A 20,468-nucleotide genomic window follows, 5' to 3' on the forward strand; every position below is an offset into this window, starting at 1 on the left:
TGAGCAGAAAACAGAACGCTACATCAGTGCAACCATTACCAATATTGGATTGCATATCAAAACGAATGATAGCCACATGGGCAACAAAAAAATTCAGTTTCATAAGTTTGTGGACATTGTCAAGAGGACAGTTCAGTTCATGGTGCCAAGAACAAGAATGGTGGGAGGGGTCAAAACATTAAACGTTCAGGAAGATCATCATCCTTCGTTGCCATGTTAGTCTGCATTACGCAAGATGATTGTTACTCCCTCCGTCCCAAAATATACAATATTTTTCCTCCGAGCGTAACGAAATTTTTGACGTTTCCACTTTTGCCCTGGCGACCGATTCCACTCCTCTCGTCTCGGGACTCCCACTCCTCTCGCGTTCCTCTCTCCGACAGCCCCAAATCCCTAGCTCACCCACTCCTCCCTAGTGTCGTTGCTGCCGCCTCCCACTCGCCGGCATCGTTGAGCCTCCCTCTAGCCGGTGTCTCCTCTCCCATTCCCCTCGCTCACCTACTCCCCTCCAAAGATGGCGTCGTCCCCTCTGCCCGTCTGGTGTCCTCGCCTATCTTCCAAAGATTGCTTTTTTTTACTCCAACGCATCTGAAGCGGTGATGGGTACTTGTGCGGAGGCGGCGGAGGCAGCGGCGGCGCTGTATCTAAAGAGGGCACCATAGCAGCAATGGCAGCATTGGATCTGAAGCGGTTGACGGCACCGTTGCGGCGGGAGGAGCAATTATGGCGAGCACTACCACGACGGTGAGTCCTTGTGTTTGTACTCTGTACTGATGCTGCTACTTAAGTGATGCTGCGACAGAGTGGTTCTGCTCCGATGATGCTACTGTATTTCTGCTCTAGTGATGGTGTTGTAGTAGTAGTTCTGCTCTAGTGATGTTGCTGCTTTAGATCTTGTGAAGTTATGATGGAGCTCAAGTCTAGTAAAGTTCTTGTGATGGAGTAAACATCACTGAATTTTGCTTGCAGTGTTGTTCACTGAATTTTCCTTGCAGTTTTGTTCACTGAATTTTGCATGTGAACTTTTGGCTGCTCCTTGTGATGTTTACTAAATTTTACTCCATTAACATATGCTTGTAGTGATGTGCAGGTAGTAAAGTTTTACTGAGCTCACTAAAGCTTGTGCTTGTGCTTCAGATCTGCTTTTTTGCTTGTGAGGAACAAAGGGAACAAAAGGAGTACTGCTCTAGTGATGCTCTACTGACTTGCTGTACATTTGTGGGAATAACTTGATTTCTTCTTGTACATTTTCAGTTAAAAGATGTTTGGTGTATGCTTGCTTGTTGTACATGATGGAGGATTATTGGAGTAATTTGAGTAAGCATTTTTTCTGTTTGCGTTGTTGCAGTCCAAGACGATTGATCGATGCAGCTGCTACCTGCTGCTGCTGTATGCACCATGTCTGAAGAAGACCCCTCTGTGGACCGAACTCTCTGGAGTACTGTAAGCATGCACACTCTGTTATGAATGGAATGAAATTGTTTATGTGAAGTGTTATTTTTCTTGCTCCTGTAGTAGTAGTTCTTCATTTGAAGTGTGAGTTGTACTCCTACTTGTTCATGTGATTGTTTTGCTTGTTCATATGGAATGGAATTTGTTCTTCATGGAGTACAACAGGAGTGGTAGTCTCAAGTCAAATTGGTTGTTCATGTGTTGCTGTTGATGCAACTGTTGTTCTCCAACTGGAGTAGTTTTAACTTCTGGTAGAGTAGTTAAAACATGATGTAGTAAATTGTAAAACTTCAGTTAGAGTAGTTAAAACATGTTGTACTACTTGTAGTAGCAGTGGTGGTCATCTAGTTAAAAAAATTGTACTTGGAGTAGCAGTGGTGGTCATCTAGTTAAAACGTGTTGTTTGTTGTACTTGGAGTATTAGATGGAGTATAATGCTCTATAGGATTTCTTTTCTTTTAGGATTCCTTTTTCTTTTACTCCTCTCCTCTCTCTTCTCTCCTCTCTACTCCTTTCTTCTCTGGACTTGTTGTACTATTAGGATTTCTTTTACTTTAGGGTTTCTCTCCTCTGTCTTCTCTCCTCTCCTCTCTCTTCTCTCCACACAAAGTTCCTAAGGATTACTCATAGGAATATATAATTTCATTCTCTCCTCCCCTCTCCTCTCTCTTGTCTCCTCTTCTCTTCTTCCCTTGTCTCCTCTCCACACAACTTTGAAAAATTCACAAAGTTCTTGTTTACTCCACACACAAAATTCAGAAACAATTTTAAGAAATCCACAATGATGCCTACAAGAAATCCACAATGATGCATACAAACATATGGATCACATAACAAGTCTCTCATCAAGCCTCTCATCAGAAGGAGTACAAACATATGGATCACATCACAAGCATCTCATCACAAGGAGTACAAACATATGGATCACATCACAAGCATCTCATCATCCAGCCTCTCATCACAAGCATCTCACCATCCAGCCTCTCATCACAAGCCTCAGTGTTCATCTTGTTCTAGATTCTCTAAGGCATTGTAGTACACTTCACATGGGAAATGGATCCTAGGAAGTAGAATTCCATCTCTTTCAAATCTTTGTTTGGTGACGTGTGGAATTTTGTAAGCATTTCCTCCTGCATGATTCATGACTTCAACCATACATGTTTGGAGTGTTAGGAAGATTCTGTTGAGTTTTCCAACTTCATAGTCATCGAATTCTTCTTCTACACCTTGAGTTAGTTCGGGGATGGTGGTAGGGGCTCTGCAGTCCGTTAGAGACTCTAGGGATTTGAAGTACCCAAGGTCAAGAGCGTTCAAGTCAGGAGAATTTGGGGGTTGTTGCACTAGTTTGATGTCCATACCGGTCTCAGCCATTGCTTCTGCAAACTCAACATCATTAGGTAAAATATGTGTCCTTGCATTGTCCTGTTGGATGAGGACTGTTTGTCCAACATCTCCAAAGGGCCACACATCTTTTATTGCAGGAACAACTTTCTCAATCATGTATCATCTCATGACTTCTCTGTTCACCATGAGTGACTTGAATTCTATGACACCTCGTTCTTTATTTTCACTCCTTCTTTATGTCACAACTGTTGTGACGAAAGGCCAAACCCCAATCTTTCCTGAGAATGTGACATTCCCGTCAGCGTCGTATCTGGGCCTTGCAACTGCTGTGAGAAACATCACCTTTCCAATCTTGTTTGGAACTGGCCTTACTGGGTCTTCTTCATCTGGCATTAGGTAGTAGTTTATGTTCCTTTTTGTCATGAGAAACCATTTCTCATCAATATGCACAATATTATGCATAGTGTTGAAGCAAATTCTTTCATTCTGCAGGGTTGTCTGGTCCAGCATCGACATGCAAAATCGAACCCTTTCTCTCTTATTCTTCTCTTTCAAAGGCGGCTTCACCCTGTTGGAGTGCCTCCTTATCATTAAGCTGGAATTTCCTGTGGAGTGTGGAGCGGCTGACACCCAATGCAGCAGCAAGTGATCATATGCTTGACCTTCTGTGTAGTGGAACTGCTGAGATTTGTGATAGAAAGCCATCAACCACTTTTGTGCCGCATCTTTCTGGTTGACACATCCACCTGTTGACCAAGAGCAATCTGTTTCTTTGCTATCTTCCAAATTCTTTTAATGAGTTGGATGTCTACTTGAAACAATGCAGCCACGTCCTGCTTATCGTTCCCTTTCAAATCTCCACCTCTCTTAATACTTAGCGCTTGCATTGCCATATAAGCAGCATATCTCTTCTCATTTGTTAGTGATTTTCTCTTCCTCCGTATTTGTTGAACACCTACAGTAGCAATGCAACAAGAAAATTAGAGAAATTGTGCACTTGGAGAACATGGATGAATATAAATTCAGTAAAATCCACTTGGCTGAATTTGAATGCACTTAAGCGCATATATATCTTCAGTTAAGTGCATTCAAATTCAGTTAAGTCCATTTAAATCCACTTGACCAAATTTGAATGCACTTAAGCACATATATATTCAGTTAAGTGGATTCTAAACTTATTGCAGACTTGTGGTACATATAGTGTAATTAAGTTCATTTTAATTCATTTAAGTAGTATGTAAATACATATTCAGTTAAGAATATGTATATTCAATTTACCTGCTTCTCCCACTGCTTCTCCCATAGCTTGATCCTCTTCTTCTCCCACTGCTTCTCCCATAGCTTGATCCTCCTCTTCTCCAACAACATGTTCCTCTTCTCCTCCCACATCTTCATCCACATCTTCTGGTGGAGAAAAGTTTAGGTCAAAGTTCATGTTCCAAATTCAGAGTTTGGAGCTGGAGCTGGAGTACAAGAAGCAAACATATTAAGAATTTTGGAATAAAAGTAAATTGTTGGAGTACAAGTAATTGGAGTATGAACATTTAAATGGAGTAAACTTTTGCTTGATGTCAATTTAAATTCAGAATTGCTACAAATTGCAGTCAATTTAAGTGCATAGGTTTGCAATCAATTTACCATTGGAGTAGGAGTAAATATTGGTTTGTCTAGGTTTGTGCTAAGTGGTTGTTTTCTGTAAATTAACAACATGAACCATGTCAAATTCAGTTAATTATTGTACTGCATTGGTTTCTTTAATGTTGCGATTCTTTAATTCTCTGTTCTTTGAAATCATCAGGACTCCTGATCAATTAAGATCATGCAATCTGTTTTCTCTGTTTGCTCTACTATATTCTCTGTGTAAAGTGAAATACTAAGTCATTCTCTGAATAACGCCACTTGCTGCCACTATATTCTCTATAATTCTGATTAAATCATCAGCTTGTGAGGTGAGGCACTAAAACTCTTGTGACAACAAGTCACCCATACTTGAGGTGAGGCACCCATCAGCTTGTGATAACAACAAGTCACGCATCATAATTGTGTGTACATAAGTGTTTGGTGAGAGTGGCTCTACAAATCATAACAAGAAGTATTCCAAGTAGTTCAGCTCAGATGCATCATAATTGTTCATATCATAATTGTACTACTGAAAATTGTTTGGATCATTATTGTTCTGCTGATATCTACTGATTTTTTCCATTAACACTGATTTTTCAATTAACAATATTCAGTTAACACTGATTGTTGTAGCTGCTGTAATCAGTTTATTCCAGTTGATATGTACCTTGTCCTTGTAATCACTTGTTAAAACTTGTTGTTATGTTCAGTTTGAAGTATATCTGGCAGCTGTTATTGATCTGTACCTTGTCTCTGCAATCAATTGTTAAATCTTGCTTCTGTTGGTCAATTTGAAGTGAATCTTACTGCTGTTGTTGATCTATACCTTGTCTCACAGTATTGCATTTCAAATTTCTGTTTCCTGGATTAAAATTTCAATTTCCTGCAAACAATTTAATCAGTATTGCAATTCAAATTTCAGTTTCACTTCAAATTTCCTGGAGTATTGTACTGATCTCTATCTTGTTTGTCGGCTTCTCTGTTGATCTGGAGCCTCGAGATTCTCTACTTCTCGTTTGATCTGGAGCTTCTCTGCTTCTCTACTTCCTGCAATCTTCTCTGATGCTTCTCTAATGATCTTCTTTGTTGATTTTGTTGCAGCCTGGATCTTCTGGCCAAGGAGGAGCACAGCGAGTAGCAGCCTGGGCACTGACTAGGAGGCGTTGGGGCCTGGGCGAGCCTGGGAGGAGGCGTTGGGGCCTAGGCGAGGAGGCGCTAGGCGCAGCGAGCCTGGGAGAGGAGCCGATGGGCGTAGCGAGCTGGAGGCGCTGGGTCGAGGAACTGCTGGTGCTGGGCGATGGCGACGTGCAGGAGCTGCTGGTGCTGGGCGACGGTGACGTGCAGGAGCTGCTAGGAGATGCGCCTGGAGCTCGTGGGCGTTGGGCGCTGGGTGCGGCGAGGCGGCAAGCGCTACGCGTGGGGAAGAACCGAGGGCATGGTGCCATGGTCTCGTGGGTGCCTAGTGCCATGGACGCGTGGGTGATTTTGAATTTGAATTTCTGAGAAGGATTGAGGAAGACGATCGCGGGGAAGACGATCGCAGGGGTAGAAACGTCCTTCTGACAGAAATCGGTGCTGTCGGAATTTTGAAAATGCTCCTACATTTCAGGACGGAGTGATTGAGTGTTGGGGACACTATCATTTGAAGCACAAGAGCAAGGAGTTCATCATGAACAACACCATCTATTACCTTTTGCAAAGTGGTGTCTCTTAGATTGGTTAGGTGTCACTTGGGAGCCTCCAAGATATTGTGGAGTTGAATCAAGGAGTTTGTAAGGGCAAGCAGATCGCCTACTTCATGAGAATCTACCCGAGTGAGGCTAGTACTTCGTGGGCGTAAGCCATGATGGAAAAGACAAGGTTGATTCTTCATGGGTGGAGCCCTCCATAGACTCGCGCAAATGTTACCCTCTATGGGTTGAAGTCGCCATCAATGTGGATTTACGATAGCACCACCTATCGGAACCATGACAAAAATCATCGTATCCTCATTGTGTTTGATATCTCCGATCTCTCCTTTACATTCATATGCAAAGTCTTTACTTTCCGCTGCTCAACTCTTAGACTTGCATGTGTAGGGTGTGCTTGACTTGGTAGAATTGCTAAAGCTTGCCTACCACTAAAATTGGGAAAAAGATAAGTTTTTATTACGTCAAGTAGTCTAATAACCCCCTCCCCCCTCTAGATATACTTTCGATCCTACACGACCCGCATATGCGCCGCTCTGCTGCTATATGTATGGGGCCAGGGGGCTTGTAGGGTTAGCAAACCAGATCCCCTTCGTCACGAAACGTCTACTCCACCGCTAGGTTTAGAATACTCCAGCGAGCAATTAGCCGCATCTCTCCTCTCCTTTTTCGCCATCAACGGAAGATCCATGGCAAGTGGATCTAGCTGTGGTGGTCATGCCAACGCTGGCAGAGGCCGAGGTGGGAACGGGGGCACGACTGACAAGTGACGCCACTATGACATCAAGCAAGCAAGCTCGAGCCATGCCATCGTGACGCAATCCAGCTCAAACAATGAGGACGACAACAGGGGCGCAAGTGGAGGTCGAGGCAGGCTCAGGAGCGCGCCCAGCAAGCAATGCCACCACGACGCCAAGCAAGCGAGCTCAAGCCGCACCGTCGTGACGCTTTTCAACTCAAGCAATGACAGCAACAAAGGGTGGCGCCGGTGGAGGTCGATGTAGGCTCGGGAGCGCGGTTGGCTCTGCCGGTGTGGCGGCCGGGGGTGTAGGGTGGGTTTGATGTGCGATGAGCACATCTTCCCCCACATCCAGTGGTGCCGCACCATGGATGAAGAGCTCCTTGCCGACGAGCGTGTGGTAGCGGCCGACGAAGAAGGGGCTCCCGCCCACCTCGAAGACTCCAAGAACAACAAGAACAAGCACCAGCTCGAAGTGGCACTGTGGAAATCCGCCATGAAGTTTTACCTCGGCATCGTCGAGTGAGTTATGGTTCAGTTTTTATTATTACTAGATGACCCGTTGCACCAATGGCGCAAAGGGCGTGAGCAAATCAGGCTTTCAGACCATGCAAGATGGGATATTTATACAACGTTCATAAAATCAACCTGTTGCATCCCTGGAACAAAAAGCGAGAGCGAACTGAGCATTCAAACCATGCAAGAGTAGTTTAGATATTGATAATAGAATCCTTGAAGCATAAGGACATAGATACTTAGGTATTTCATGGTAGCATGATAGGCCAAAAAATTATTTGGCCAGTTCATGATAGCTTATTTGCATTGGTTTTATATTAGAAAGCAAGCTATATAGGTAGTATCATACAGATAGCCCTAGTTTGGTTTCTCAGCTTGTGGTTGATCTTTGTAGATCCTGCTTGTAGGCAAAACCAAGACATGCACTTGTTTCCATAGGTACATCGCTGCATGTTGCATCTGTATCGAACATGACCTTATTCTCTAACCAACTCTTCATGGCTAGGTGTTTTCGGTGGGCTGTCGTTGTTGAAAACACATATGCTTTCCATGCACTGAAACTCATCGTTGAAGCACAAATCTGTAGAATGTCCCCTAAATATATAGTTGCACTGTCAAGGTGTTCTACAACCTACTTTACTTGCGAGAAAGTATGGTTATCATTGTCTTCGGGTGTTGATCATTCGCTGAGTTGCAATAATATTAAGTGGAAGCCTCAAATAATGAAAGAATACCTTGTTTAACTAAAAGCGTTGCTGATTGGAGGGGAAACATTATGAAGTATACTTTGTAGTAGTTTGATATAATCTAATAAATCAAATAAATCTATAGTCACTTTTGTAGAAGCTTAGAAGTAATATAAGATTACCTGACATCGGACAATGATTGAAAATTCTTAACTAATGTACTGTGTTAAAGAGAGAAAAGGCATGTGCCTACACGAAAGAATAAATTATAGTGGATATTTGCTATAAATATTCTATTACACAAATGGCATGCATATAGTCACGCCTGAATATAGTTTTAACACTAGTGTAGATGACGAGCACAGCTTGGATCGCCTGCGGAGATGAAGCGTTGCCATTGCAATCGGCATCAAGCACCATAGGGTGTGCAATCAGCAACAAGCACGCAACAAGTACCATAGGAAAGTAGTCTGCAATATGAAGAGTGAAACTGAGAGTATGAAAAAAATACCGACGTTTAGATGGATAGGAATGCAAAATAAATGTTGGGTGGACCATTTTTCTTATCAAGGACAATCACATGGGACTTACTACTGCGCTTTCTTGTTTCCTCCAGCTGCTTTCCCACCACTATTGTTCCTTAAGTTCCAGACACCCATGTTTAGCGAAAGAGGATCATTGTACCTGTTTACTTCATAGCATAAATAAACAAGCGATGGGAAGAACAACCCGTCTTTGATTTTAGGTGGGTGAAAGGATCACTGCCATCCTCAGTAGCAGCCAGAGAAGCATCGGCATCGACATCCTAGTATAAGATATAGCAATCTAGTTAAATGGAAGAGAGGTGATGCATACATCAAACAATATTTTCAGCAATGAATGCATAATTTAAAATATATATATATAAGTTCCAGATTATTTAGTTCTTATGATGCACTTGTCATTCTGTTACTAATATTTTCAGCAATCCATGTGAACCATTGCTCAGTTCTTTGGCAAACCACAACATTGTAATGCGGTGTGATCAAATTATATTTTGGCATCACTATTTTTTCTTTCTAATCCATGCGAACATTGCCATCAGTTGTGTTTGTAAATGACTGGTATTCCTCTGAACTAAATAAATGTGTCAATAAGAAAAAATAAATAAGCAATAATCCATTTTTGGGGTAATATAGGGAGTTGTTGATATAGGAAACTACAAACAGAAAAACGGCTTCATCAGGACAATATGTATTAAACCTTCAAACGGTGAGCAATTTATGAGAGCATATCTCCCTCTGATTTATGAAATTATTCTTTCTTATAATTAGGGCATCTGTCCAATAATTTCTCTCCAGCCGGTGTACAGTAACTATGGGGCGAAATTTCTACATACTAAAGGTTTTGTATGCCCTAAACCTGACATGATGCTTGCTCCAATATGCCATCTCTACCTGGATGATACAATAAATATGTGCTTGTGAGTATAATAAATTGCCTACTCATCAAGCCAGTGTAAGGTAGGTTGGATTGTAGGCTGAGAAGTACCAAACCGAGGAAGACCAGAGTTGGGCAAGGCTAAAGATTGAGGAATACCATGAGGATGTAGCATATAAGAATGCATCCGATCCATCTGCCCAGGAGAAACAAAACCATTAGTCCTAATAGTGATGGAACAATAGGTACAACATTAGCATTATTTCCCTCAAGAAATATAACCAAAGCGCGCTTGGGAATTATTCATAAGGAATAAAATAGAACAATCAACACAACCAATATGATAATCTAAGCATAAAAGGACCATATATATGAGTTGCATTCCTCTATGTAACACTACAAACTCAGAATGCAGCAAACAATCTGATGATCATAATAGCATATGTGCAATTTAAGGCTTTCACTTGTTTGAACAAATGAGACATCAAACAAGTATACAGAATTTATTTCTCTATCCAGCAACTCAGCCCAGCCTGCACACATATGGGATAAATCAAAAGAATCACATATTCATGTTTCTCAATACAGCAAGGCAGCAACTAGGCAAGTAATCCCAAATTCCAAAGTACCAACAAATATTTATGAGCAGAAAACAGAACGCTACATCAGTGCAACCATTACCAATATTGGATTGCATATCAATACAAATGATAGCCACATGGGCAACAAAAAAATTCAGTTTCATAAGTTTGTGGACATTGTCAAGAGGACAGTTCAGTTCATGGTGCCAAGAACAAGAATGGTGGGAGGGGTCAAAACATTAAACGTTCAGGAAGATCATCATCCTTCGTTGCCATGTTAGTGTGCATTACGCAAGATGATTGTTACTCCCTCCGTCCCAAAATATACAATATTTTTCCTCCGAGCGTAACGAAATTTTTGACGTTTCCACTTTTGCCCTGGCGACCGATTCCACTCCTCTCGTCTCGGGACTCCCACTCCTCTCGCGTTCCTCTCTCCGACAGCCCCAAATCCCTAGCTCACCCACTCCTCCCTAGTGTCGTTGCTGCCGCCTCCCACTCGCCGGCATCGTTGAGCCTCCCTCTAGCCGGTGTCTCCTCTCCCATTCCCCTCGCTCACCTACTCCCCTCCAAAGATGGCGTCGTCCCCTCTGCCCGTCTGGTGTCCTCGCCTATCTTCCAAAGATTGCTTTTTTTACTCCAACGCATCTGAAGCGGTGATGGGTACTTGTGCTGAGGCGGCGGAGGCAGCGGCGGCGCTGTATCTAAAGAGGGCACCATAGCAGCAATGGCAGCATTGGATCTGAAGCGGTTGACGGCACCGTTGCGGCGGGAGGAGCAATTATGGCGAGCACTACCACGACGGTGAGTCCTTGTGTTTGTACTCTGTACTGATGCTGCTACTTAAGTGATGCTGCGACAGAGTGGTTCTGCTCCGATGATGCTACTGTATTTCTGCTCTAGTGATGGTGTTGTAGTAGTAGTTCTACTCTAGTGATGTTGCTGCTTTAGATCTTGTGAAGTTATGATGGAGCTCAAGTCTAGTAAAGTTCTTGTGATGGAGTAAACATCACTGAATTTTGCTTGCAGTGTTGTTCACTGAATTTTCCTTGCAGTTTTGTTCACTGAATTTTGCATGTGAACTTTTGGCTGCTCCTTGTGATGTTTACTAATTTTACTCCATTAACATATGCTTGTAGTGATGTGCAGGTAGTAAAGTTTTACTGAGCTCACTAAAGCTTGTGCTTGTGCTTCAGATCTGCTTTTTTGCTTGTGAGGAACAAAGGGAACAAAAGGAGTACTGCTCTAGTGATGCTCTACTGACTTGCTGTACATTTGTGGGAATAACTTGATTTCTTCTTGTACATTTTCAGTTAAAAGATGTTTGGTGTATGCTTGCTTGTTGTACATGATGGAGGATTATTGGAGTAATTTGAGTAAGCATTTTTTCTGTTTGCGTTGTTGCAGTCCAAGACGATTGATCGATGCAGCTGCTACCTGCTGCTGCTGTATGCACCATGTCTGAAGAAGACCCCTCTGTGGACCGAACTCTCTGGAGTACTGTAAGCATGCACACTCTGTTATGAATGGAATGAAATTGTTTATGTGAAGTGTTATTTTTCTTGCTCCTGTAGTAGTAGTTCTTCATTTGAAGTGTGAGTTGTACTCCTACTTGTTCATGTGATTGTTTTGCTTGTTCATATGGAATGGAATTTGTTCTTCATGGAGTACAACAGGAGTGGTAGTCTCAAGTCAAAGTGGTTGTTCATGTGTTGCTGTTGATGCAACTGTTGTTCTCCAACTGGAGTAGTTTTAACTTCTGGTAGAGTAGTTAAAACATGATGTAGTAAATTGTAAAACTTCAGTTAGAGTAGTTAAAACATGTTGTACTACTTGTAGTAGCAGTGGTGGTCATCTAGTTAAAAAAATTGTACTTGGAGTAGCAGTGGTGGTCATCTAGTTAAAACGTGTTGTTTGTTGTACTTGGAGTATTAGATGGAGTATAATGCTCTATAGGATTTCTTTTCTTTTAGGATTCCTTTTTCTTTTACTCCTCTCCTCTCTCTTCTCTCCTCTCTACTCCTTTCTTCTCTGGACTTGTTGTACTATTAGGATTTCTTTTACTTTAGGGTTTCTCTCCTCTGTCTTCTCTCCTCTCCTCTCTCTTCTCTCCACACAAAGTTCCTAAGGATTACTCATAGGAATATATAATTTCATTCTCTCCTCCCCTCTCCTCTCTCTTGTCTCCTCTTCTCTTCTTCCCTTGTCTCCTCTCCACACAACTTTGAAAAATTCACAAAGTTCTTGTTTACTCCACACACAAAATTCAGAAACAATTTTAAGAAATCCACAATGATGCCTACAAGAAATCCACAATGATGCATACAAACATATGGATCACATAACAAGTCTCTCATCAAGCCTCTCATCAGAAGGAGTACAAACATATGGATCACATCACAAGCATCTCATCACAAGGAGTACAAACATATGGATCACATCACAAGCATCTCATCATCCAGCCTCTCATCACAAGCATCTCACCATCCAGCCTCTCATCACAAGCCTCAGTGTTCATCTTGTTCTAGATTCTCTAAGGCATTGTAGTACACTTCACATGGGAAATGGATCCTAGGAAGTAGAATTCCATCTCTTTCAAATCTTTGTTTGGTGACGTGTGGAATTTTGTAAGCATTTCCTCCTGCATGATTCATGACTTCAACCATACATGTTTGGAGTGTTAGGAAGATTCTGTTGAGTTTTCCAACTTCATAGTCATCGAATTCTTCTTCTACACCTTGAGTTAGTTCGGGGATGGTGGTAGGGGCTCTGCAGTCCGTTAGAGACTAGGGATTTGAAGTACCCAAGGTCAAGAGTGTTCAAGTCAGGAGAATTTGGGGGTTGTTGCACTAGTTTGATGTCCATACCGGTCTCAGCCATTGCTTCTGCAAACTCAACATCATTAGGTAAAATATGTGTCCTTGCATTGTCCTGTTGGATGAGGACTGTTTGTCCAACATCTCCAAAGGGCCACACATCTTTTATTGCAGGAACAACTTTCTCAATCATGTATCATCTCATGACTTCTCTGTTCACCATGAGTGACTTGAATTCTATGACACCTCGTTCTTTATTTTCACTCCTTCTTTATGTCACAACTGTTGTGACGAAAGGCCAAACCCCAATCTTTCCTGAGAATGTGACATTCCCGTCAGCGTCGTATCTGGGCCTTGCAACTGCTGTGAGAAACATCACCTTTCCAATCTTGTTTGGAACTGGCCTTACTGGGTCTTCTTCATCTGGCATTAGGTAGTAGTTTATGTTCCTTTTTGTCATGAGAAACCATTTCTCATCAATATGCACAATATTATGCATAGTGTTGAAGCAAATTCTTTCATTCTGCAGGGTTGTCTGGTCCAGCATCGACATGCAAAATCGAACCCTTTCTCTCTTATTCTTCTCTTTCAAAGGCGGCTTCACCCTGTTGGAGTGCCTCCTTATCATTAAGCTGGAATTTCCTGTGGAGTGTGGAGCGGCTGACACCCAATGCAGCAGCAAGTGATCATATGCTTGACCTTCTGTGTAGTGGAACTGCTGAGATTTGTGATAGAAAGCCATCAACCACTTTTGTGCCGCATCTTTCTGGTTGACACATCCACCTGTTGACCAAGAGCAATCTGTTTCTTTGCTATCTTCCAAATTCTTTTAATGAGTTGGATGTCTACTTGAAACAATGCAGCCACGTCCTGCTTATCGTTCCCTTTCAAATCTCCACCTCTCTTAATACTTAGCGCTTGCATTGCCATATAAGCAGCATATCTCTTCTCATTTGTTAGTGATTTTCTCTTCCTCCGTATTTGTTGAACACCTACAGTAGCAATGCAACAAGAAAATTAGAGAAATTGTGCACTTGGAGAACATGGATGAATATAAATTCAGTAAAATCCACTTGGCTGAATTTGAATGCACTTAAGCGCATATATATCTTCAGTTAAGTGCATTCAAATTCAGTTAAGTCCATTTAAATCCACTTGACCAAATTTGAATGCACTTAAGCACATATATATTCAGTTAAGTGGATTCTAAACTTATTGCAGACTTGTGGTACATATAGTGTAATTAAGTTCATTTTAATTCATTTAAGTAGTATGTAAATACATATTCAGTTAAGAATATGTATATTCAATTTACCTGCTTCTCCCACTGCTTCTCCCATAGCTTGATCCTCTTCTTCTCCCACTGCTTCTCCCATAGCTTGATCCTCCTCTTCTCCAACAACATGTTCCTCTTCTCCTCCCACTTCTTCATCCACATCTTCTGGTGGAGAAAAGTTTAGGTCAAAGTTCATGTTCCAAATTCAGAGTTTGGAGCTGGAGCTGGAGTACAAGAAGCAAACATATTAAGAATTTTGGAATAAAAGTAAATTGTTGGAGTACAAGTAATTGGAGTATGAACATTTAAATGGAGTAAACTTTTGCTTGATGTCAATTTAAATTCAGAATTGCTACAAATTGCAGTCAATTTAAGTGCATAGGTTTGCAATCAATTTACCATTGGAGTAGGAGTAAATATTGGTTTGTCTAGGTTTGTGCTAAGTGGTTGTTTTCTGTAAATTAACAACATGAACCATGTCAAATTCAGTTAATTATTGTACTGCATTGGTTTCTTTAATGTTGCGATTCTTTAATTCTCTGTTCTTTGAAATCATCAGGACTCCTGATCAATTAAGATCATGCAATCTGTTTTCTCTGTTTGCTCTACTATATTCTCTGTGTAAAGTGAAATACTAAGTCATTCTCTGAATAACGCCACTTGCTGCCACTATATTCTCTATAATTCTGATTAAATCATCAGCTTGTGAGGTGAGGCACTAAAACTCTTGTGACAACAAGTCACCCATACTTGAGGTGAGGCACCCATCAGCTTGTGATAACAACAAGTCACGCATCATAATTGTGTGTACATAAGTGTTTGGTGAGAGTGGCTCTACAAATCATAACAGGAAGTATTCCAAGTAGTTCAGCTCAGATGCATCATAATTGTTCATATCATAATTGTACTACTGAAAATTGTTTGGATCATTATTGTTCTGCTGATATCTACTGATTTTTTCCATTAACACTGATTTTTCAATTAACAATATTCAGTTAACACTGATTGTTGTAGCTGCTGTAATCAGTTTATTCCAGTTGATATGTACCTTGTCCTTGTAATCACTTGTTAAAACTTGTTGTTATGTTCAGTTTGAAGTATATCTGGCAGCTGTTATTGATCTGTACCTTGTCTCTGCAATCAATTGTTAAATCTTGCTTCTGTTGGTCAATTTGAAGTGAATCTTACTGTTGTTGTTGATCTATACCTTGTCTCACAGTATTGCATTTCAAATTTCTGTTTCCTGGATTAAAATTTCAATTTCCTGCAAACAATTTAATCAGTATTGCAATTCAAATTTCAGTTTCACTTCAAATTTCCTGGAGTATTGTACTGATCTCTATCTTGTTTGTCGGCTTCTCTGTTGATCTGGAGATTCTCTACTTCTCGTTTGATCTGGAGCTTCTCTGCTTCTCTACTTCCTGCAATCTTCTCTGATGCTTCTCTAATGATCTTCTTTGTTGATTTTGTTGCAGCCTGGATCTTCTGGCCAAGGAGGAGCACAGCGAGTAGCAGCCTGGGCACTGACTAGGAGGCGTTGGGGCCTGGGCGAGCCTGGGAGGAGGCGTTGGGGCCTAGGCGAGGAGGCGCTAGGCGCAGCGAGCCTGGGAGAGGAGCCGATGGGCATAGCGAGCTGGAGGCGCTGGGTCGAGGAACTGCTGGTGCTGGGCGATGGCGACGTGCAGGAGCTGCTGGTGCTGGGCGACGGTGACGTGCAGGAGCTGCTAGGAGATGCGCCTGGAGCTCGTGGGCGTTGGGCGCTGGGTGCGGCGAGGCGGCAAGCGCTACGCGTGGGGAAGAACCGAGGGCATGGTGCCATGGTCTCGTGGGTGCCTAGTGCCATGGACGCGTGGGTGATTTTGAATTTGAATTTCTGAGAAGGATTGAGGAAGACGATCGCGGGGAAGACGATCGCAGGGGTAGAAACGTCCTTCTGACAGAAATCGGTGCTGTCGGAATTTTGAAAATGCTCCTACATTTCAGGACGGAGTGATTGAGTGTTGGGGACACTATCATTTGAAGCACAAGAGCAAGGAGTTCATCATGAACAACACCATCTATTACCTTTTGCAAAGTGGTGTCTCTTAGATTGGTTAGGTGTCACTTGGAGCCTCCAAGATATTGTGGAGTTGAATCAAGGAGTTTGTAAGGGCAAGCAGATCGCCTACTTCATGAGAATCTACCCGAGTGAGGCTAGTACTTCGTGGGCGTAAGCCATGATGGAAAAGACAAGGTTGATTCTTCATGGGTGGAGCCCTCCATAGACTCGCGCAAATGTTACCCTCTATGGGTTGAAGTCGCCATCAATGTGGATTTACGATAGCACCACCTATCGGAACCATGACAAAAATCATCGTATCCTCATTGTGTTTGATATCTCCGATCTCTCCTTTACATTCATATGCAAAGTCTTTACTTTCCGCTGCTCAACTCTTAGACTTGCATGTGTAGGGTGTGCTTGACTTGGTAGAATTGCTAAAGCTTGCCTACCACTAAAATTGGGAAAAAGATAAGTTTTTATTACGTCAAGTAGTCTAATAACCCCCTCCCCCCTCTAGATATACTTTCGATCCTACACGACCCGCATATGCGCCGCTCTGCTGCTATATGTATGGGGCCAGGGGGCTTGTAGGGTTAGCAAACCAGATCCCCTTCGTCACGAAACGTCTACTCCACCGCTAGGTTTAGAATACTCCAGCGAGCAATTAGCCGCATCTCTCCTCTCCTTTTTCGCCATCAACGGAAGATCCATGGCAAGTGGATCTAGCTGTGGTGGTCATGCCAACGCTGGCAGAGGCCGAGGTGGGAACGGGGGCACGACTGACAAGTGACGCCACTATGACATCAAGCAAGCAAGCTCGAGCCATGCCATCGTGACGCAATCCAGCTCAAGCAATGAGGACGACAACAGGGGCGCAAGTGGAGGTCGAGGCAGGCTCAGGAGCGCGCCCAGCAAGCAATGCCACCACGACGCCAAGCAAGCGAGCTCAAACCGCACCGTCGTGACGCTTTTCAACTCAAGCAATGACAGCAACAAAGGGTGGCGCCGGTGGAGGTCGATGTAGGCTCGGGAGCGCGGTTGGCTCTGCCGGTGTGGCGGCCGGGGGTGTAGGGTGGGTTTGATGTGCGATGAGCACATCTTCCCCCACATCCAGTGGTGCCGCACCATGGATGAAGAGCTCCTTGCCGACGAGCGTGTGGTAGCGGCCGACGAAGAAGGGGCTCCCGCCCACCTCGAAGACTCCAAGAACAACAAGAACAAGCACCAGCTCGAAGTGGCACTGTGGAAATCCGCCATGAAGTTTTACCTCGGCATCGTCGAGTGAGTTATGGTTCAGTTTTTATTATTACTAGATGACCCGTTGCACCAATGGCGCAAAGGGCGTGAGCAAATCAGGCTTTCAGACCATGCAAGATGGGATATTTATACAACGTTCATAAAATCAACCTGTTGCACCCCTGGAACAAAAGGCGAGAGCGAACTGAGCATTCAAACCATGCAAGAGTAGTTTAGATATTGATAATAGAATCCTTGAAGCATAAGGACATAGATACTTAGGTATTTCATGGTAGCATGATAGGCCAGAAAATTATTTGGCCAGTTCATGATAGCTTATTTGCATTGGTTTTATATTAGAAAGCAAGCTATATAGGTAGTATCATACAGATAGCCCTAGTTCGGTTTCTCAGCTTGTGGTTGATCTTTGTAGATCCTGCTTGTAGGCAAAACCAAGACATGCACTTGTTTCCATAGGTACATCGCTGCATGTTGCATCTGTATCGAACATGACCTTATTCTCTAACCAACTCTTCATGGCTAGGTGTTTTCGGTGGGCTGTCGTTGTTGAAAACACATATGCTTTCCATGCACTGAAACTCATCGTCGAAGCACAAATCTGTAGAATGTCCCCTAAATATATAGTTGCACTGTCAAGGTGTTCTACAACCTACTTTACTTGCGAGAAAGTATGGTTATCATTGTCTTCGGGTGTTGATCATTCGCTGAGTTGCAATAATATTAAGTGGAAGCCTCAAATAATGAAAGAATACCTTGTTTAACTAAAAGCGTTGCTGATTGGAGGGGAAACATTATGAAGTATACTTTGTAGTAGTTTGATATAATCTAATAAATCAAATAAATCTATAGTCACTTTTGTAGAAGCTTAGAAGTAATATAAGATTACCTGACATCGGACAATGATTGAAAATTCTTAACTAATGTACTGTGTTAAAGAGAGAAAAGGCATGTGCCTACACGAAAGAATAAATTATAGTGGATATTTGCTATAAATATTCTATTACACAAATGGCATGCATATAGTCACGCCTGAATATAGTTTTAACACTAGTGTAGATGACGAGCACAGCTTGGATCGCCTGCGGAGATGAAGCGTTGCCATTGCAATCGGCATCAAGCACCATAGGGTGTGCAATCAGCAACAAGCACGCAACAAGTACCATAGGAAAGTAGTCTGCAATATGAAGAGTGAAACTGAGAGTATGAAAAAAATACCGACGTTTAGATGGATAGGAATGCAAAATAAATGTTGGGTGGACCATTTTTCTTATCAAGGACAATCACATGGGACTTACTACTGCGCTTTCTTGTTTCCTCCAGCTGCTTTCCCACCACTATTGTTCCTTAAGTTCCAGACACCCATGTTTAGCGAAAGAGGATCATTGTACCTGCTTACTTCATAGCATAAATAAACAAGCGATGGGAAGAACAACCCGTCTTTGATTTTAGGTGGGTGAAAGGATCACTGCCATCCTCAGTAGCAGCCAGAGAAGCATCGGCATCGACATCCTAGTATAAGATATAGCAATCTAGTTAAATGGAAAAGAGGTGATGCATACATCAAACAATATTTTCAGCAATGAATGCATAATTTAAAATATATATATAAGTTCCAGATTATTTAGTTCTTATGATGCACTTGTCATTCTGTTACTAATATTTTCAGCAATCCATGTGAACCATTGCTCAGTTCTTTGGCAAACCACAACATTGTAATGCGGTGTGATCAAATTATATTTTGGCATCACTATTTTTTCTTTCTAATCCATGCGAACATTGCCATCAGTTGTGTTTGTAAATGACTGGTATTCCTCTGAACTAAATAAATGTGTGAATAAGAAAAAATAAATAAGCAATAATCCATTTTTGGGGTAATATAGGGAGTTGTTGATATAGGAAACTACAAACAGAAAAACGGCTTCATCAGGACGATATGTATTAAACCTTCAAACGGTGAGCAATTTATGAGAGCATATCTCCCTCTGATTTATGAAATTATTCTTTCTTATAATTGGGGCATCTGTCCAATAATTTCTCTCCAGCCGGTGTACAGTAACTATGGGGCGAAATTTCTACATACTAAAGGTTTTGTATGCCCTAAACCTGACATGATGCTTGCTCCAATATGCCATCTCTACCTGGATGATACAATAAATATGTGCTTGTTAGTATAATAAATTGCCTACTCATCAGGCCAGTGTAAGGTAGGTTGGATTGTAGGCTGAGAAGTACCAAATCGAGGAAGACCAGAGTTGGGCAAGGCTAAAGATTGAGGAATACCATGAGGATGTAGCATATAAGAATGCATCCGAGCCATCTGCCCAGGAGGAACAAAACCATTAGTCCTAATAGTGATGGAACAATAGGTACAACGTTAGCATTATTTCCCTCAAGAAATATAACCAAAGTGCGCTTGGGAATTATTCATAAGGAATAAAATAGAACAATCAACACAACCAATATGATAATCTAAGCATAAAAGGACCATATATATGAGTTGCATTCCTCTATGTAACACTACAAACTCAGAATGCAGCAAACAATCTAATGATCATAATAGCATATGTGCAATTTAAGGCTTTCACTCGTTTGAACAAATGAGACATCAAACAAGTATACAGAATTTATTTCTCTATCCAGCAACTCAGCCCAGCCTGCACACATATGGGATAAATCAAAAGAATCACATATTCATGTTTCTCAATACAGCAAGGCAGCAACTAGGCAAGTAATCCCAAATTCCAAAGTACCAACAAATATTTATGAGCAGAAAACAGAACGCTACATCAGTGCAACCATTACCAATATTGGATTGCATATCAAAACGAATGATAGCCACATGGGCAACAAAAAAATTCAGTTTCATAAGTTTGTGGACATTGTCAAGAGGACAGTTCAGTTCATGGTGCCAAGAACAAGAATGGTGGGAGGGGTCAAAACATTAAACGTTCAGGAAGATCATCATCCTTCGTTGCCATGTTAGTCTGCATTACGCAAGATGATTGTTACTCCCTCCGTCCCAAAATATACAAT

General features: G+C 42.0%; 2 protein-coding genes and 2 long non-coding RNA genes across 21 annotated transcripts; 2 read left to right on the plus strand and 2 right to left on the minus strand.

Annotated features, from left to right (window-relative positions):
• Positions 1–277: 277 nt before the first annotated feature.
• Positions 278–6,421, plus strand: LOC123096932 (uncharacterized). Of its 9 annotated transcripts, none has more exons than XM_044518730.1 (4): positions 278–744; positions 1,138–1,218; positions 1,349–1,443; positions 3,289–6,421. In XM_044518730.1, exons 1-4 carry the CDS (start codon positions 724–726, stop codon positions 3,443–3,445), a joined length of 354 nt encoding a protein of 117 aa, XP_044374665.1. In that variant the 5' UTR covers positions 278–723; the 3' UTR covers positions 3,446–6,421. The 9 variants fall into 9 exon arrangements, 7 of the variants coding, with proteins under 7 accessions (XP_044374665.1, XP_044374666.1, XP_044374661.1 ...); XR_006446772.1 differs by having other exon boundaries at positions 288–744; positions 1,138–1,210; positions 5,518–6,421; XM_044518731.1 differs by having other exon boundaries at positions 288–744; positions 5,518–6,421.
• A 1,823-nt stretch (positions 6,422–8,244) lies between these two features.
• LOC123096935 (uncharacterized) lies at positions 8,245–9,655 on the minus strand. 5 transcript variants are annotated; one of them, XR_006446786.1, is made up of 4 exons: positions 9,576–9,650; positions 9,447–9,481; positions 8,637–8,850; positions 8,245–8,515 (listed from the first exon to the last, which is right to left on the minus strand). It is a non-coding gene; the product is annotated as an uncharacterized lncRNA (long non-coding RNA). The 5 variants fall into 5 exon arrangements; XR_006446788.1 differs by having other exon boundaries at positions 9,424–9,481; positions 9,576–9,622; XR_006446787.1 differs by lacking the exon at positions 9,447–9,481 and having other exon boundaries at positions 9,624–9,655.
• Positions 9,656–10,385: 730 nt separating this feature from the next.
• Positions 10,386–16,190, plus strand: LOC123096930 (uncharacterized). Of its 6 annotated transcripts, none has more exons than XM_044518723.1 (4): positions 10,386–10,849; positions 11,242–11,322; positions 11,453–11,547; positions 13,391–15,505. In XM_044518723.1, the coding sequence occupies exons 1-4, from the start codon at positions 10,829–10,831 to the stop codon at positions 13,545–13,547; spliced, it is 354 nt and encodes a 117-aa protein (XP_044374658.1). In that variant the 5' UTR covers positions 10,386–10,828; the 3' UTR covers positions 13,548–15,505. The 6 variants fall into 6 exon arrangements, 5 of the variants coding, with proteins under 5 accessions (XP_044374658.1, XP_044374659.1, XP_044374657.1 ...); XM_044518724.1 differs by lacking the exon at positions 13,391–15,505 and adding an exon at positions 15,613–16,190 and having other exon boundaries at positions 10,394–10,849; XM_044518722.1 differs by lacking the exon at positions 13,391–15,505 and adding an exon at positions 15,613–16,190 and having other exon boundaries at positions 10,406–10,849; positions 11,242–11,314.
• A 2,148-nt stretch (positions 16,191–18,338) lies between these two features.
• On the minus strand, positions 18,339–19,773 carry LOC123096936 (uncharacterized). Its single transcript, XR_006446790.1, has 3 exons — positions 19,716–19,773; positions 18,731–18,944; positions 18,339–18,609 (listed from the first exon to the last, which is right to left on the minus strand). It is a non-coding gene; the product is annotated as an uncharacterized lncRNA (long non-coding RNA).
• Between the last annotated feature and the right edge of the window lie 695 nt (positions 19,774–20,468).

This window comes from Triticum aestivum, chromosome 4D (assembly GCF_018294505.1).
Source record: "Triticum aestivum cultivar Chinese Spring chromosome 4D, IWGSC CS RefSeq v2.1, whole genome shotgun sequence".
NCBI lineage: Eukaryota > Viridiplantae > Streptophyta > Magnoliopsida > Poales > Poaceae > Triticum > Triticum aestivum.